The 17,918-nt window shown below is 48.8% G+C and overlaps 1 protein-coding gene across 4 annotated transcripts in view; it reads left to right on the forward strand.

The window, feature by feature from the left end:
* Positions 1-252: 252 nt before the first annotated feature.
* ETV5 (ETS variant transcription factor 5) overlaps positions 253-17,918 on the forward strand; it is a 37,566-nt gene continuing 19,900 nt past the window's right edge. For 2 of the 4 annotated variants that reach the window (XM_050965554.1, XM_050965558.1), the window contains exons 1-6: positions 329-414; positions 2,547-2,694; positions 2,837-2,924; positions 3,046-3,093; positions 3,195-3,245; positions 17,370-17,499. In XM_050965554.1, the coding sequence (XP_050821511.1) occupies positions 2,650-2,694; positions 2,837-2,924; positions 3,046-3,093; positions 3,195-3,245; positions 17,370-17,499 (362 nt within the window). In that variant the 5' untranslated portion in view covers positions 329-414; positions 2,547-2,649. The other 2 variants (XM_050965555.1, XM_050965557.1) reach the window with 2 other exon arrangements.

Here is a 17,918-nt window from a genome sequence, read left to right on the forward strand (position 1 = left end):
CTTGCAATTATTATGCAAATTAGACTGTGCCGATTGGCTGGTATTCCCCGGAGAATAAATTATGTATATTAGCGCTGGGAGGAGGAGGGCGCAGAATGCGCCGCTGGGGTACTGGGACCAATCAGAACGGGAGGCCCCGCAGGGACTCGCGCCATTGGGCGGCGGTAAGGGTAAACAAGCAGTGATTGACAACTCCTGGAGGGACTGTGGGCTAATGAGGACGGGGGGGGGGGGCGGGCTCTGGAGGCCGCTCGGGCTCTGGCAGCGCAAAGACTCTGGCTCCTAGCGACTCCGTGGCGGCTGCGAGGCGCTGCGGGACCCGGTGAGCACGGGTCGGGGTGAGGCCGCAGCCTTCCTGGGGGAGGGGGCTGCGCGGCCGAGGAGCGCACGGGGCTCGGGCTGGCGCAAGAAGTGGTGAGCGCGCGGGTGTGGGGGTGCAGGCGAGGAGGGGAGCACGGAAATGGGGGGCAGGAGGGTGCGCACGGGGCTTGGGAGGGAGCGAGAGGGGTTTGGGGATGCGGGCGAGGGGCGCGCGGGGCTTGGGGGAGTGTAAAAGGGGGGCGCGCGGGGCTTGGGGGTGCCGGAGGAGGTGCGCGGGAATGGGGTACAGGGGTGAGGGACTAGGGGGTGGGAAGTGCAGGCGGGGGCGCGTGGGGCTTGGAGGTGTGGGGGTGGGGTGCAGGCGGTTGGAGCTGGGGGTACCTAGAGTACGAGACATGAGTTTGGGGGTGCCAGGGGTATGCATGTTTGGGGTACAGGAGGGTGCGCAGGCGGGATTAGTCTCGCCGTGCATGTGGTGGATTTGAGGCTCATGAGGTGCGGGGGGTGGGCAGGCGTTGAGGTGCACAAAATGTGTGGGGGCGGGAGCAGGTGGATGGGTCTGGAGTATAGGGGCGCGCGGCAGCCTGCTCTCGCTCGGGGCTGCCGGACGGAATGGCTAAGCTTGGCCGCGGCTGCTCGGAGTTCTACGAATGTGGGCGATTTGTGAATGAAGCATTAAGTTTCCCCTCAAACCGCGGGGGTGGGGGCTGTCTCTCCCGGGGCTGTGGGGGCGGGGGGCGCATCTGAAGGAGTTTCATGAATGGGGAAAGCTGGGAAGTGTGTGCCTTGTTTTGTGAATGGGGCCCTGTGCTGGGGATCCAGTTACACTCTACCTGCTGCTGCTCCCTCTTCCATTCATAAAGCTAAAGCCAGATTTGTGTTGTGGGGGAGGGGATGCTAATTTTATTGTTTGACTGTTAAAGCTTTCCTGGGGGCACAGGGAAAGGAACAGGCGAAGAAGTGTGGCTTAACTACAGGCACAGTTAAATACATGAGGTCTAGAGCCCTCTAAAAATGCTGCTGTTATTGAAAAACTGGACCCAACCACTACTTGGGAAGGATTTCTGGACTCGAGGCATCTCCTTCGCATTCTTTCCTGCACTACTGAGTGTTGGAGCAGGACTCTGACATTTTAAGAGCAGGCTTTAGTCTGTAACACACAATACTGCTTGGATATGGAAGCTGAAAAGGTCCCTCCCCTCCTAGGTGTTATGAAACTTGTGGTGTGCATTTTTCCTCTTAATGCTAAATATTTAAATACTAAATTCCTTATTTCTGTTTATGGCAAGAAGAAGTAGAAGGTTTATATGCCATTGGATGCTTTTAAAAAAAAATTACTGCAATTGTAGCAGCACAACAATCCTGCACTCCATTTCACACCAAAGCTACTCAATGTTTTAAAAAAGCAGTGAAGTGAAAGTTGCTCTTAGATTAATTTACAACAGTCTGGCTTCTGGAATGGCAAGAGTTGCATCAGTAGCAAGGGGAGTAGTGATTTTCTGTTTCATGTAGACTTCAGTGTCAACTGAACATATAGAAAATGTTTGCTTTTTGTTACTGGGTGTTTAACTTCTCAAACATATGAGAGCTTGGGAAGCCAAATGCTTTTCTTAAAATAATGATTTTCATTATTTTAAAATGGCCCCTAGAGAAGTATTCTCTCTTTCCCTGGCAGTACCCAGAAGAGTTAAACTTTATTTTCTGTTGTCTTTTGGTAGATTAGCTCTGTCATATTTGTTAAGTAAACTGGGACTTACTTTCCATGGACTGGTTGCTATTTATAGCTATCTTTTAGCCATGTAGAGAGAAAATATTTGTACTCTGGGCAATATGATCTCTCCCTTGTAATCCACGCCTTTGCCCATATGCTTGCTTTTAAGCAGTTGTAATCAATCATTAGTGATGTCACAGCAGTTTCCATAGTAACTATGTGACATCACAAACTAAAGGTTATGACCTCTCTGTTGAAGCAAGAAGTTAGGATATAGAGGAGAAACTTGTGAATGAAGATGATCAATCATAGCAAGTTAATTGGTAAGGGGAGAAAATATCAGAGGGTAAATGGATTAGTCTTTAAACATAGTGTGTTTGGTGTGTGTTAATTGAGCCCAGCAGTTAATCTTTAAAGCTCGCAGGCAGTGTTCTTTCCATGCCATTAGAGAAGGGGAAGTCTGTTCAGGCTTAAAGGCAGACCTTGATGCTTTGCATTTTTTTTTGTTCCTTAGTGTTCAATCTGCCATAGTAGGTACTTTGAAGAAAACCCTCTTTCTCTGGAATTGGCTTCAATGCTGAAAACATTTAAGGGGATACTGAAGATATTGAAACACAATGGATGGCTTTTATGATCAGCAAGTCCCATTCATGGTGCCAGGGGTAAGTCTTGCTTGTCTCTGCCTCCCAAGCACTTTTTGTTCTTCATCTCTCTTACCGTAAGATTCCTCTTCCTTTGTCTAGTGTGTGCTGTCTCTGGTAAGTTTGCTGTGTCCTTCATGGCAATATGTGGTCTCTCTTTCAGCAGTCTTGCACAGAGGAATGTCGAGGCCGGCCAGTGACTGACAGAAAAAGGAAGCTTTTGGACACTGACCTGGCGCATGATTCCGAAGGTAGTTAAGTTTCCCCCTCTTCATTAAGATTCAGTTTAAGTTGTCACTACTGCCTCTTTTCTCCATAAAAGTTGAACTTTTTTTTGTAACTGTTCTACACAATTCTTTTCTTCTGTCCTAGAACTGTTCCAGGATCTCAGCCAGCTTCAGGAGGCTTGGTTAGCTGAAGGCAAGTCTTCATCTCTGCCCCTTTTCTCTATCACGTTTTCTAATGCACATGTATTTGGAATGACTAAACTATTTTACAACCCCCCCCCCTTTTTTTTTCAGCCCAAGTTCCTGATGATGAACAGTTTGTCCCAGATTTTCAGTCTGATAACTGTAAGTAACTCCATAGCTTATTGTATGTTTTGCTGTGAAGTGCTTTGATTCTCTGATGTGATAAATGTTATGCAAAATTCGATGCTGCTTTGAGTTGTTCCCTTATTACAACAATGTAAATATAGCTGTTTTCTGCACTAACTCATGTAACTCATTAGGATTAAGAAGAAGGTAGCATGCAGACTTGCATGGTTTTGGTTCCTCAAGATGAGGTTAGCCTATATTTCCAAGTAGTCTATCTTGACTAAATAGCTGTATAAAGATATTTTAGCATTTGTGAACTTGCATCTCTGGGATTCTTTTGAACACCCACTGATTGATTCTCCATAATACAATAGCTTTTAAAATCCATTTGATAGGCACACAGGTGCAGTGCTACTTGGATAGCTAACATCTCTCTGTGGTGGCTTGGAGCCTTTCTAGTTGTAGCCTAGTGAGGCTGTCAAGGGCAAAGCTGACTGGTGAAACTCGAGCTGTGCTGAGCAGCAGCAGGGAGCATTAGTCACTGGCAAGTAGGCATGTTTAAGAGAAGATTGATGAAAATGCAGTCCCTTGTGAATTGCATCAGAAAGAGAATTGTTCCTTAGTCACAGTGATGATAGAAAACACCTGAGCCAGTTAGGTCCTATTTCCCCCCCTTTATATGCAGCAGGCTGGCTGTGTCTGTATGTTCTCCCTGTGTGTATTTTGGACTGACCATACTGGCATTAGAGGCTAAGTAAAAGCAGGATGTTCTTGGATTGTTAACTGCAAACATAAATACCAGCTTGGTCTTTATTAATAGGCCTTTGTACTAAGTCATACTGCTGCAGAACATAGAGGAAATCAAATTTAGCCTGCAGTGGAACAGATTCTTTGCTGAAACTTTGTCACAGCATGCAGCAGAGTATCTTATGCTACAGTAAATGCATGTTAATTATTGCTCTTTGATTACTTCTAAGCGAGTGGGATGCTTGCCATGAAACTGCTCCAGACAGCCAACATTTTTTACACTCTCTCTCTCTGCTTGGAGATAAAAGGCAGGCCTGGAGTCAGAGACACAGGTCTGTGTTGACATTCTAGCCCAGCCCTTCCAGTTCTTGCCTGGAGCAGTATAAACTGCAGTGTGTGTGGGAGGGTGACTCTCTTTTGGCAGAGGTTCTTTCAAATGCCCCTCGGCAGTCTTATTCCTGTGTAACCTGAGGAGCTGCCGAAATGACCACTCCTGGTCGCTGGGGTTTTTGGAGTGAGCCGAGAGACATAAGCTTTCGGGTCGAAGAGGCTTGTCTGTGGCTTGGGTGGCTAAGATGTGTTGTGCTGCCACAGAAGATAACTTAACTGAAACAAGCTGAGTAAAGAGGAGTTTATGTTGAAACGAGGCTGTCCAGGTAACTCCAAATCGACATTTTGGTTTTATGGCGTAGCAGCACTAAAAGAATTTGAATATTTTTACTTAGGCTAAGGCAGTTCATCCTCCTGCCCTTGAAACCTAGAGCACCTGATGCAAAGGGCAGAGGAGGAAGAAGTGGTGGAAGGCTTGGGGGGGGGGGTATGCTATGTGCCATAGTCTGTCCTGCCCCAGGGGAAACCCCGTGCCTGCTCTGAGTAGCTTGCTGCATTGGTGCCTAAACTTAACTTGAAGTGAGAGGTTTGGAGAAACCATGTACTTGCCTCCCACCTCCTTAAGAAGCATCCTGCAAGCAGCACCCTGGGCAGTGGCAGGACCTGAGCCAGCGTAGGTGTTCTGCCAGGCTTTCTGTGGCCTGATGGGAAGGAGAAAATAAGGAGGGGGACACGCAACCTGCCGCGGAAGCAGTGAGTTGGGAGTGCGCTAGCACAACGCCGGCAAGGCTGGTAGCAGCCAGTGCTGGCTTGTTGGCTTCTTTCTCTCTCTCCCTCACCTGCTAGATGGGAGGGAAAAAACTGATGTCTCCCCTAAGGGAGCTGGCTGGAAACAAGGAGTATTCGAACAGACTTGCTCTTTCAACAAAAGGCTGGTTTGGGGCTAAAACCATGATAGTTTTGTGTTTGTTTGTAACACCCTCACTGGCCTGTAAAGAGGGATACAAATATTGCCTATTGTAAAAGGTCATGGTGGGGCCTGGAATGCACCCGTGGGCAGCTTCCTCTGGGCGGGATGGCAGTCTTGCACTCCAGTAGCTTTCCTTTGATAAACTGAATGGTCAAGAAGTACTAAGGGGAGCATAAAGAGCACTTGGATTTCAGTGCCTAGTGACGCCTGTGGACACACTGCTGCAAAAACAGCATAGTCCGTGTTTCCTATTGCACGTGCCGTCTTGGCATTGAACCCAGCTGCTGCACTATTTAAAGGGACACTGTCAACACAAATGACACATTTGTCCTTATTTGCTATTGTTGAGATTGGGTGGGGGCCTTAATTTTGTGGGGTTTTGCTGTCTTTTGGGGATTTGACTGTGCTTTGTGGGTTTTGTTTCATCCTGCTGTTCTGCAATAACATGACATAATACTCACAAATCACTGTCGGTGGCGCTGACAAGACACACCACAAGAATGCTGGGTGTCTTTTCCAGTCTCACAAATGCCTCTCTGGAGGACAAAGTGTGCCCATAGTGACCCTTCCTGTACGTAGTTCCGTGGCAAACATTCTGCCTGGCGTTCTCAGGACTGGGTAAAGTCAGTCTCATCAGTTGCACCTTGCCAGAAGTTTGACAATGCAGCGAAGGCTTCAGGAGGAAAAGCCCCTACCAGTTTTTGCTGTTAATTTCACAGTAACGGAGATGGTCTCATCAAACCCGTTCCTCTGAAGATTTCCATAACGTCATACTTAAGAGCAAACTGGAGTTTAATAATCTTCTGGGTGACAGAGTCACTTTATCATGTGTTGTATCTAGGCTTGGAAAGATTTTGTTTTTTAATTGGCAAAATGTTGGTACCCCTTGATTTTTTTCACCAAACACACAAGCAAACAAATATGTCCGTTGATGATGATCAACATTTACCAAGCGGCAAAGTAAGAAACCTGCTATCTGAGAACCCTAGAGTTCTTTAAGGGTATTGACTTTGTCTATTTTGACATGTGATGTGAACAGTTCTGCGTTTTAATGGTTATGAATCTTTAACTGTTTGAATCTGTCTCTCCTGTCGTTTAAATAATTAGTCCAACCCCCACCATAACTTCCCACAGCTGCAGACATTAAAAAAATGCTTAAAGCCCATCATTTTGCACAACTTTGATAATTTAAATAATATATTGAAAAAATGTTTTAAAATGAACATTGATATTCTCTGTTGAAATAAATAAATATATACAAAATGGAATTCTGCCAAGCCTAGTTGTATCCTGTTATAATGTAGAGGAGAAATGATCCCCTGCTCTCCACAGGATAAGGGAGCCATGGACCTAAAGTTCCTCTCAGTCTCCAGCATCAGAGGCTGAATTCCTGAACTGAGACCCTTTCCCAGTTGTAACTGTAACATTCATCTCCCAGATGTGGCTGGGGGTGGATGTGCCCACAGCCAGGGGTTCCAGTGCATGGTTGGGACAAAGGCGAGAGAGAGAAGACCCTCTGTGACCTCTGGCCACTTGTACCCATTCGACAGGCAGTTTAGTCTGAGGCAGGCAAATATTTTAAGGCCCTATTCCTGCTGTGAGCTCTCTAATGGCAGTTCCCTGTGTCGATTGCTACCTTCATTGATGCTCCACAGGGATCTGCTGCTGCAGGATCAGCGCCATGCTGTCTAACAGGCTGTTACATTTATGATGTTCTTTTAAGCATCAGAGTTTGTTGTAAGCAAGCTTTTCCCTCGGGCTCCAGTAACACCTTAAGTCATTAAAGCAAATAAAGTCACATTGCTTTCGTTTCAGAGGAGAGATGGTTTTGTGGTTAAAACCAAGAAAGCCAGGAGGCTGGTGTTCCGTTGCATGCTGTGCTATAGCTTTGCTGTGTGACCCCCATAGGCATGTCCCTGAATGGCAGCGCCATGAGCTTAAATAAAAGGCTGAACAGGCACAGAGTGGCGAAATGTGCGAACAAAACAAGTGAGCACCATGCTGCTGGATGCTCCAGAAATGCCCAAGTCTTGTGCTGTTTACTTGCATTTCTCTCCGCCTGGACAGCTGAAATCAGTGGAGTCAGCCAGTCCTATTATACAGTGGTCACTGCTTTAATATATTGATTTCAAAAATGACAAAGAAGGTTCACTTGTTTATTGGCCTTCCCAGAGCTTGTTTCTACAGACGCTAGATCTGGGAAGATACTGGGGTCAACAGCATCCCTTCAAAGTCAGAGCTTGGTTGAAAGGGGTTAGGCATGTGTTACTGCTATGAAGGAAAATAGAAGGATTTTAATCAGCAAGTGTCCTTGAACTTACTTGTGAATGGCTGTGGTCTGTTTTGTTTGCACAGGAGAAGGCCTGTTCCTTCTTTCTCACCCCCTTTGGAGAGTCAGTAAAATGGGGAAAATAAAAGCTCTAGGTTGACATGAAACTGAGCCATGTTGAGGGCTTCAATTAGAGCTTGAAAAGTGTCACTCTCCTCCCCTCCCCCCTCCACTTGGGATCAGCTCTAGGGGTTGGGTTGGGATTCTTGCCCTTAATATTTTATAGGCTTTATTTTAAGACCAGAAGAGATCCCTAAGATCTAGCCCCAGGGGTTTGTAACTTGAGGGTTGTGAGTAGCCCTAGGGTGTTACTGCCACTCACCCTTTCTTTATGGGGCCCAAACCTTTTCTCCACTGTACGGAAAAGGTTGAGAACCTCTGATCTAGTTGGACCTCCTGAAGAGACCAACGCAGGACATAGTTGGCAGACATCTGCTTTTTTCCTTTCCAGCTGCAAATCAGATTCTTATCCGCTCGAGGCTACTAGCTCACTGTGGTGAGCTAAGTAAGGGGCAATGGTGTTGGATGCCAGAATCCATTTTTTTTTCTTTTTTTAATATCCTAAACTTCGCCTTGTGGAAAGATGCTGAAACTAAGTCTCTAGGATTGAGTATGCAGGCAGGGAACATGAGTTTGATGGGTCAAATGGGGCATCGTGGTATTTTCTGGTCTGACCCATAAAAAGCAGTGTCAGGCTGATGGTGTGAAATGTAATAAAATGCTGTAGTGAAAGCCAGGCTGGACAGACAGGTGTCCCTTCAATGGTCGTAGGACAGAGGGTCCGTCCTAGGCTAATGTGTTGGTGCTGCCAGGGCCGGTGCAACCATTTAGGTGAACTAGGCGGTTGCCTAGAGCGCTAGCATTTGGGAGGCACCATTTTCTTCAGCAGCGGCCGAATCTTTGGCCACCCTGTTCGCTGCCGGCATTTAGGCAGAGGGAGCTGGGGCAGGGGAGCGCAGGGAGGGCCGCCTGCAGCAAGTAAGGGAGGGAGGGGATGGCACGCAGGGGAACTCCCCGCCCCAGCTCACCCCTGCGCCGCCTCCTCCCCGAGCACGCTGTGGCTGCTTCACATCTCCCGCCTCCCAGGCTTGCGGCGCCAATCAGCTTAGGCACCGCAAGCCTGGGAGGCGGGAGAAGTGAAGCAGCGACGGCGTGATTGTGCACAGAGCTGGGGTGGTGGTGGGGGTGCCTGAGGGTGGGGGGTGGGGAGCTGCCGCAAGGGGGGCACCTCAGGGCGGGGGCGGCACAAGGTGGAAGTTTCACCTAGGGTGCGAAACATCCTTGCACCGGCCCTGGTGCTGCTCCCATGCAAGAGCAGAACTTGGAAGCGGCAAATGGCTTACCTGGCCAGTTCAGACATGGAGCAGCTCTTGTGGGTTCCATCCTGCCAGTACTACGTTCACGGCTGCATCTCATAATGGTATGGGGAGATGCGTTCTCTAACCTTCTCTATAGTTAAGCTAGTCACTTGCTTTTTTCAGCTTTTAATTATAGTGGAGAGCAGTAGAATTGAGAGGTTGGAAGCCTGTTTGCGTATTTGTGCTCCCTCACACATGGCCTTTGAGACATCGCTGCTCCAGCCATGCTCTGGCACAGCAAACCTTTCCTAGGCAGCACCCGGGGAAGCGGTGCTGGTGCCAATAATGGATTATGATCACTTTTGTTGTTAGCTCACTGATGGGTCTCTTACTGGGGTCCCGCCCGCTGCTATGTGCTCCCGGCACCTAGGGGGAGTGAAGCACAGGAGGGTTTGAAATGAAGTGGCCGGCAGAAACATGCCTCATTCCAAGGCTTGCTGTGGGGGGTGTCCTGGGCCCAGCTCTAGGGCAGCCTAGGAGATACAATCAGAACAAGTTCTCCCCTGCCATGGGCTTTAATCCCCCAAAAGTAGCTGCTAAAGGTTATTTTTTCCACCTCTGGTACATGGAGGGACCTCTGCAGTTCATGCTCCTCTCCCCATTCCCTGGAACCTCGGAAATGCATCTATGCTCTGCTGGCCATGAACATGCTCAGTCCCTTGTGAGGATCAGCAGTTCTCCAAGTTGATTGCAGCTCCCAGAAGCAAAGCAGGGCTGCTGCAGTGTGGCTGGGCAGATCTTTCCTCCCAGTGAATAGGCGAAATAGAGAGGAACGGCGGGGGGGTCCCAGAGTGGTCCACTGCCTAAGTCAGTGAGGGAAATCTCACCCAGACATTAGCACGCAGCAGTTGTGTTTTGAAAAAAGGAGCCCAAGTTTAACTTCTTGCCTCCTCCTTTGGCTGAAAGGCGTTTCCGGCCTTCGCCACAAGCTGAGTTGCACAATCGTGCTGGTTTGGAGTGAACGCTGCAAGAAGCCAAGTTCCCCAGTGCAGTGCAGGCCATTCCTGCAGTGTTTGAATTCCTTATGTAAACGTTGCGCACAGCGCAGGCTTCTCTGTGTGGACAGCTGGTCTCTGTTATGATCTCAAGTGTTGTTTCCCTTTTCTTGAATGGTAGCGCTGAGCGGGAGGGATTGTTTTTTGGTCTCTGGTGAATGGAGCGTTCCAAATTGGTTGTGAATGGAGGGCGGTGCCCACTTGCAGACTTTTTCAATGAATAACCAGGCCCCATTGTGCTTCTGGCGGAAAAACAACCCGCTCAAACAACACAGAGGCTGTTGGAGAGAAACATGCCTGTGATTGACAGTTGGAGCACCTCCAAAATATGTTTCCTTTTGCTTTCCCTGCTGCTCCGCTGCTCAGCAAGGCCAGGCTTAATGGGTGTGATAGTCTTTCTCTTCAAGGGAGGGAATTAACACTTGGCATGCCGAAAGGCAGCCTGAATGTACTTGGGAAGCGTGGCTGCCGCTTAATGTGGAGCGGGGGGTGGTGATGGCAGTAAACCTACCATCCATTGCCGAACGTCTCTGCCTTCACTAAAGCAAGGTTTGATCAAGAGAGTAATTACTCTTCCCTGCCCCAGCTAATGGCACACTTGTGAGTGCCCGTCTCTGCATGTCTCCTGGAGAAGTATCGGCCAATGGAAGGCCAGGTCTATACGCCGTAAAGGATTCTGCGGCGCCCTCTGATCTCAGGCAAATTTTTTTAAAATCTAGTGATGACCAACTTAATTAGCTGAGCCTGGAGCTGAGCTGCCTCCTCTCCATTTCTGGTTGGAGAGAAAATGGGGGAGTGACTTAGCTATGAAGCCTCTCTCAGGATTTTTCCTAGTCCCTTAGTACCAGCTGAGCAATTGGGGGGGGGGGTTCCATGCTGGGGGCATTAGCCCTGGGGGCATTTGGGGAGCAGCTAACTAGCTGGGAAGGCTGGGAGCATTTAGTTCAGGACTGATCTCTGAGAGTGTATGGGGGATTTATTCAGACTGTGTAGAGCTAATACTCCACTTCTGGTTAAGCCCAACTGTATTGTTCAGTCACTACTGGGTAAAGAACTCTGATGTCCTCCCTTGCCTAGAGTGGCTGCTTTTAGCAATTAATTAGGTTAAGCATTTATTAGTTGGTTTAAAAAATTATATATAGTGAACAGACTTTGAGTATGTCAGAGGCAGCCTCAACTGGGAGTGATCTGGTTTAGGTTTTAAAGGGACACTGTCCTTTGAACTATTCAGGGGCATGGCATTTTTTTATTCCACCTTAATCTGACTAACTTGACTCTTAGTATTTCCATAAAGCCATCTGCAAGTTCAGACGGCCAGTAGGATGGGCATTTGAATTTGTCTCATGACTGCTTGTGCAGGCAGAGGCAGTGTTACTGCCAGTGCTGAATTATGTGTGCCTCCAGGATCTTTGACCCATGGGGCTTTCTCCCAAAGGAGCAGTAATTAACGCAAGGCTGTAATTATTGGCTTCATACAGCAATGAACACTGCCTAAGTTCTCATGCATTTAACCCTCCATGTCCTGCCTCTTTTCCCCAACCATCCAAACTGCTCCATTCCACACCTCAGAACTCAATACCCAGCCCAACGTCTTCCAGCTGCCCCAGCGCTAAGCCAGCCAGGAACAGCTTTGTATGGGGTGCGGGGACAGCTTTGCTTCTTCAGGGGATTGGAGAGGACTGGCCTGTGTCCCCCACCAGCAGAATCCTTGGGGTCCTCTTTTGCAGGAGCCATTAAGTCTCAGAGAGGAGGAACTTTTGCAGGTCGCTTTCTTTTGGCTAGTGGTGATAGCTCCATGAAGACAGTGGAGACTATTTAGGTGCATGCTGGCATCTCGCTGGAATTCTAGCTGCCTAACTCAGAGCTGGTGTTATTTCAGTAGGGAGAAAGGGGATACTGCATTCCAGCTCTTAGCTTTTGAAGTAAGGAGATCAAAGCTGAGTTACTGAATGAGATGTGCCCCTCCCCCACATCAGACCATACCCCAACCAAAACAACCAAAACAGAGTATATACAGTAGCTGACAAACTTCAGCTTCAAAGTACAGTGGGGAGGAAAAATCCTGTAAAAGTAACTGGATTAGCCCCAACTTTTTGTGCTGCTTCTCTGGCTACAAGAGCTGGAACAGAATGAGGAGCATCTTGACCCGCAGAGAAGACGCTAGCCTGCTAATGATGTTGCCTCTATAGTAGGAGACAGAGGAAACATCTCTAAAATATCTAGCAGAAAATATAACTGCTGAGAATAAACCAGATTTCAGATCATAGAACCACAGAAGATTAGAGTTGGAAGAAACCTCAGGAGGTCATCTAGTTCAACCCCCTACTCAAAGCAGGACCAACCCCAACTAAATCATCCCAGCCAGGGCTTTGTCATGCTGGGCCTTAAAAACCTCTTAGGATGGAGATTCCAGCACCTCCCTAGGTAACCCATTCCAGTGCTTCACCACCCTCCTAGTGAAATAATGTTTCCTAATATCCAACCTAGACCTCCTCCACTGCAACTTGAGACCATTGCTCCTTGTTCTGTCATTTGCCACCACTGAGAATAGTCTAGATCCATCCTCTTTGGAACCCCCTTTCAGGTAGTTGAAGGCTGCCATCAAATGGGAATTAACTTCTCCCGAGTTATCTGAAACCAAGCTGTGAGTGGTTCCTGACCCTGTTTGACAGCTGGCTCCCCAACCACCAGGGTGGACCTGCACATGGCTGGGTCTGCCTCACGGGACCTTCAGAGCCACAGTCCTGTTAAGCCTGATCAATGCGAAAATAGCTGCAACTTCAGCAAACAAGAAAGGTTAAATATATGGGGCCGCCTGTCTGAAAAACCCCAAGGTGCGGTTCTGTTGAGTCTTGTGGAAGCAGGTTCCAAAACCAGATGACTCCTAAGGCTTTGATAACCTATAATCTGAAGCTTTATATTCCGGGCTTTCTACAGCCATGGACTCTGCCTTCTGCATTGTGCTGTCTAGCAAATCACTGCCTCCCAGTCCAGTGTTGTCAGAAGGAAAAGCAGATTGACTAGCATGCTGCCAAAGGGCAGGGAGTGCTCCAGAGACCAGAGCTCCACTAGCAATGTCTGAGCAGGGGAATTCCTACTCCCAGGAGCTTAGCGGACATTGTAATGGTGTAGCAAAACCTAGGGGACCTCACTGAATCAGACGGGAGCCACCCATGTCTGTGCTGTGTCAAAACTTGTAGTTGCCCCAAGTTTTGAGCGGGTCTGTCCTTGTAAAACACATGGGTCCTTCCTGTTTCTATCTTCACAGTTTCAAAAGTATTGGTCCACGATCGCAGACGGGGACAATCTGCTGGTGGGTTTGCTTGTGTGCTTCCCTTGTGGAAGGCTTCTGGGGATGTGCATGTGAGCCGTTCACTCATGGAGGAAAAGCTTCCTGACTGTAAAATCTGCTTAAGAAGCTGGGCTCTCCAGCCTGGTTTGCTGCTGGCTCTTGGGAGGAAGTGTTTAATTTGGGGTTGTACTCCAGGCAGAGCTGCCTAGTAAAAAGTGTTGTCCATATTCTTGACCTCAGTTCAGGGGTGAGTCTTCCTGTTCTCCCTCAGGAGTAGGATGGCATCTTACTGTGTTGCTTTGAGGGCTCCAGATGAAATTTGGAATCCGAATTAGGGCCTGGCAACAAATACTCAGTAAAGCCTAGTGTTGGGAACCAGCTAGTGAGGGGATTCACAGTGAAGTTGCTCTTTATAGAGCAGATCTGTCTAAGTGGCTTCACAGTCACTTTACTGCAAGCAACTCTTCATAGTCATTTCTTGACTGCCCTGATACCATCCACAAACATACAGGTGAGACCCTGTGGAGTGAACCTTAGCTGTATTGTGCACTGGGATCACACCCACAACAGTGGCAGCTCCCCACTTCTCAGTCCAGAGTGCTCTAAGAATGGGGCTTGGATTATGATGTCTGACAAGCTGTAACAGTACATTCAGCTTTACAACAGCCAGATAAACAGCTGACTGGACAAATGAACCAGGTGTGCGCCGAGGCATTACTTCTGTAGTTTTTATTTTGCTAATCTGTGAATGTTCTGTCCTTCAGTGGGTCTTGTTCATTTGCAGGTTAGCAGGTTTCTGCTGTATTCATGCAGTTATGAGCTGCACTGCACTCAGTCTGTGCACTGGCTCCCTGCTGTGCCTCAGAAGCGTTGTCCTCTAGAACTAAACAGATGTTTCATGTAGCCTCTGAGGTGTATTGTAGATATGTCAACAGGCCCTCTTTAAATGCACTCCTACCATGAGCTCTCAGGCCCATTCCCCTTCAGCACAGTCACCACAGTTCTGCCCTTTCAGGGTTTGTCTATGCTGCATGCTTAGCCTGGGTCTGTGGGACCCGGGCATATGTTCTAGGTGTTTCCAAGCCAGTTGTTGAGCATTCACGCTGCATTGCAAACCTGGGTTTACAGCTGGTGGACCTGGGAGTCTCAGCCGTGCTAAGTGTCCATACTGCACTACTCAGATCTTCTGACTAGGATCTGCATCTTGATGTATGTCCACCCTACAAAATGACAGGGCTTGGACCTGAGTCCCAGCAGCCCTTGAGCTCTGACCCATCCCCCAGCAAGGCCTTAGGACCTGGCCCCTGAGTGCTTGCTGATCTGCATCAGATTGATTTGTTTGTGGACAGAAGTGGGACTTGAGCTTAGTGTGCAGCGTAGACATACTCTGAGGCAGGCTCTGCACCGCCTTTCTTCCTTATTTGTGCTCCTCCGCTGCCCCAGTGATCATTAATGCCCTTGCTTTGCATGATGGGAACATGCATTATGCTAAGCACCATCAGACTATTTCTGATGTGGTTATCGCATATCTGAGCCTCTGGCGGGCTGCCATCGTGTCTGCTGCTCATCCCCCTCTGCTGCCTTCTCGCTCATGGAAAGAGCCAGCAAACACCATTTGTGTTAAATGGAGTCTGGAGGAGGGGTTCCTCTGTTTTTAACTCCCTTCCCTACTTGAAAAGGACAGCATGGCAGGCAAGCGTGGTCCAGTCACCAACTCAGAAGAGCAGCATGTGATGTTCTACCCATACCCCAGCTGGGAGCTGTGTGGCAGTTCTCGTCATGCAGTCAGCAGACTCCCCGGAGGCTGAACGACACACTTGCTGGGCCAGAATCCTTGTGTTTATCTTTTCGCTTCTTCCCAGAGCTATGCCCAATACCAGCCGATGGTGGAAGGTGGCTGTCTATACTTAAATTGCAACAGTGGCACAGTTGTAGTGCTTCAGTGTAGCCACTCACTACAACCACAGTGGCTATAGTTAAACCACTGCCCCGAGAGAATTTTTCTGTCAACTTAGCACTGTCTGCAACAAGGGGCGTGGAGGGTTAATAGGCTAATTAAGTAGGGGGGGTGTGGATTTTTTGCACTCCTGCTGACATAGCTGGGTCAACAGAACTGTTTAGTGTAGACCTGGCCTTAGTCTCTGTGTTCTTCTGTGCAGGGGCTAAGTTTGACTGGCTGACGTTTCACCCAGCGAATGGCTCACTTCCATTTAAAAGACACATGGAAAATCTCAACCGGCTTTTCATAGCTGCAGAGACCAGAAGGACACTTCTTTTTTTTTAAACCTAGTCTGAGCTCCTGCATGACACAGGCCGGAGAGCCTCATCCAGTCTTCCCACTACCCGCAGGGGAACCTGTTGGATTTTTCCAGCCTGGTTTGTCTCTAGGGCCGGTGGCAGTCCAGTGAAGACAGTCAGGGCCTGTTACTGGAGCAGATAGTTCTGCTGGTGGGGTCAGGCCCAAGCTCTTGTTCCGTCGGTGACCGTTTCAGTGGCGCTCTAGCTCCCTGCAGAGCGAGGAAAAGTGTAGTTGTTTCTTGTGGCTTGGTGATCATGGGTAGCCACTGAAGAGACCAGCTTGTAGAATTGTCGCTGTTGTTTCTCAGAGCTGCGGGAATTCTGCTGGTCTCATATTAAAGAACTGTGATCACTCCTAGACATCAGTGATACTAGGACAAGGGGAGAGACTGGCTCCCTACTAGATGCCATGTGCCACTCTATATGGGGAGTAAATACTGCCCTCCCACAGTTCCAGGTCAGTCTCCTCTGGCCAGGGCTGGTGGGGGAGCTCGGGTCTTGCTTCTGCATTGCTCTCTTGCTCCTTGGGGTGTGGTGCCACCACACACTCGCTTGCGCTGGGTGAATTGCATGGATTGGGGCTCCGGCATCTGCACTGAGGTACTTCAGTCCCTTGCTCAGTGGGTAACCCCCTGCTCCCCACTCATGATGCACAACCAGATCTTGCTTTGCAGCTGGCTTCTTCAGACTGAGCACGAAGCTTACATACCTCACAAGATCCTGCCTTTCCCAGAATCCCTTGCTATCCAACCTACTTTCTAGTGGAAATAAGAACCAGGCTGTGCGAGGCCTGAAGCATCCCTTAAAGGGCCAGCATCCTATTAAAGTCCCCTCCGCTCTCTTTCCCAAACCCCTGTCTGTAGCTGAAGCAGCACAAGTCCCCGATCACTCTGACAAATGGTTTTCCCTTTGTGGGAGATGGATGCAGCCTGTATTCCTACATCCCCCTCCACAGGTGAGAGGAGCCAGCCAACAGACTCTCAGAGTCCACCTCTGAAAGGCACAGCTGTGCTGCCTCCTTGCTGAGAACAGGCTGGAGGCTTGTCCTCCACGTTAGCTTGCGTGTCCCTTCTTGGGGGTCCTGGCCTCTGTGTTCCGAGGCAGTGGAAGGCAGATCTGCTCGCAGTTACTGAGTAGTGTTTGGATTGCAATGAGGATGGCGAGGGTCACTTTCTGTGCGAGAAACAGCATTGATTCTTGGCCCACCTGTGCCAGGCTGTGCGTCAGGAAGCTCCTGGCTTTTGAGGATGTGCTCGGGCAATAGGAAGCGGGATTGGATTTTGATGTCCTTGATAGAACAGATTACAGCCAAGAGGCCTGTCTGCTATCTGAAACCACTAAGATACCAAGGCCTGCTCCTTTAAATTATGGGCCTTTCCCAGTGCCTAGCCAAAACTCCATCCCTCTGCTACTGGGCAACATGCTGTGCACAGTTTCTGCTCGGATGGCTGCCCTGTAGTCTGGGGGAGGCTGAGTTCCAGTGGTGCAATAAGCAGGTCGCTTGCGAAGGATCCTCTATGATAAAGGCGGTGTGTGAATGTAAGCCTCATCTCCTGAATGGTACGTGGGGATCATACGTTACTGTCACAAAACTTTGGCTGAAATTTCATATTTTAAGCATAAAGGGGAGTAAAATTAGAGAGATTCTGCTCTTAAAAAGGATTGTGTTGCGTACTAATTAGTGCGTGCAGTTAAGCGTTTTAAGTATCCATCCGTTTCCTTCTCCCACATGGCTCCGCGCTCACTGAAATCCATGCCAGTGGATTGCAGCAATAGTCCCAAGTATGGAGACTGAGAAGCTGTGATGCATGTTAATCACTTGTTTCCTCCTCTGATTTTAGTGGTACTTCACGCCCCACCTCCGACAAAGATCAAGCGGGAACTCCACAGCCCTTCCTCTGAGCTGTCGTCCTGTAGCCGTGACCAGGCTCTCTGTGCTAACTATGGAGACAAGTGCCTCTACAACTATTGGTAGGTAGAACTGAGATTCGTCCCCTGGGCTGCAGAAGGTGGGGGTGGCATGGGGACTGGGAAGCATGGAAACCAGACAGCTGGAGAATCCATCTGAGACAGATGTTGTCACCTCTGTGTTGCTAATGAAACCCCCTCTAGGCTTAGTTGGAGGGGAGATTTGAAAGAGCATTCGCTTTGAGAGCTAGCTTCTTACTGATTAAATTCCTGAGCTCGCGGAAGTGAGGACAGTGCCAGGCTGCACAGAGCATCAAACTTCCTTGTGTTTCCATGAGCACTGTTCGCAATTGCTGATTTAAGTCGTGAAACCAACCCTAAATACACAAATGGGCAGGATTGGCTTCTGAGAGATGTTTCTTTAGGGCTCTCGTATGTTAACGTGCACCAGGGCAGTTGTTTAGACATCCAAAGGGCTGCAG

This window comes from Gopherus flavomarginatus, chromosome 8 (assembly GCF_025201925.1).
Source record: "Gopherus flavomarginatus isolate rGopFla2 chromosome 8, rGopFla2.mat.asm, whole genome shotgun sequence".
NCBI lineage: Eukaryota > Metazoa > Chordata > Testudines > Testudinidae > Gopherus > Gopherus flavomarginatus.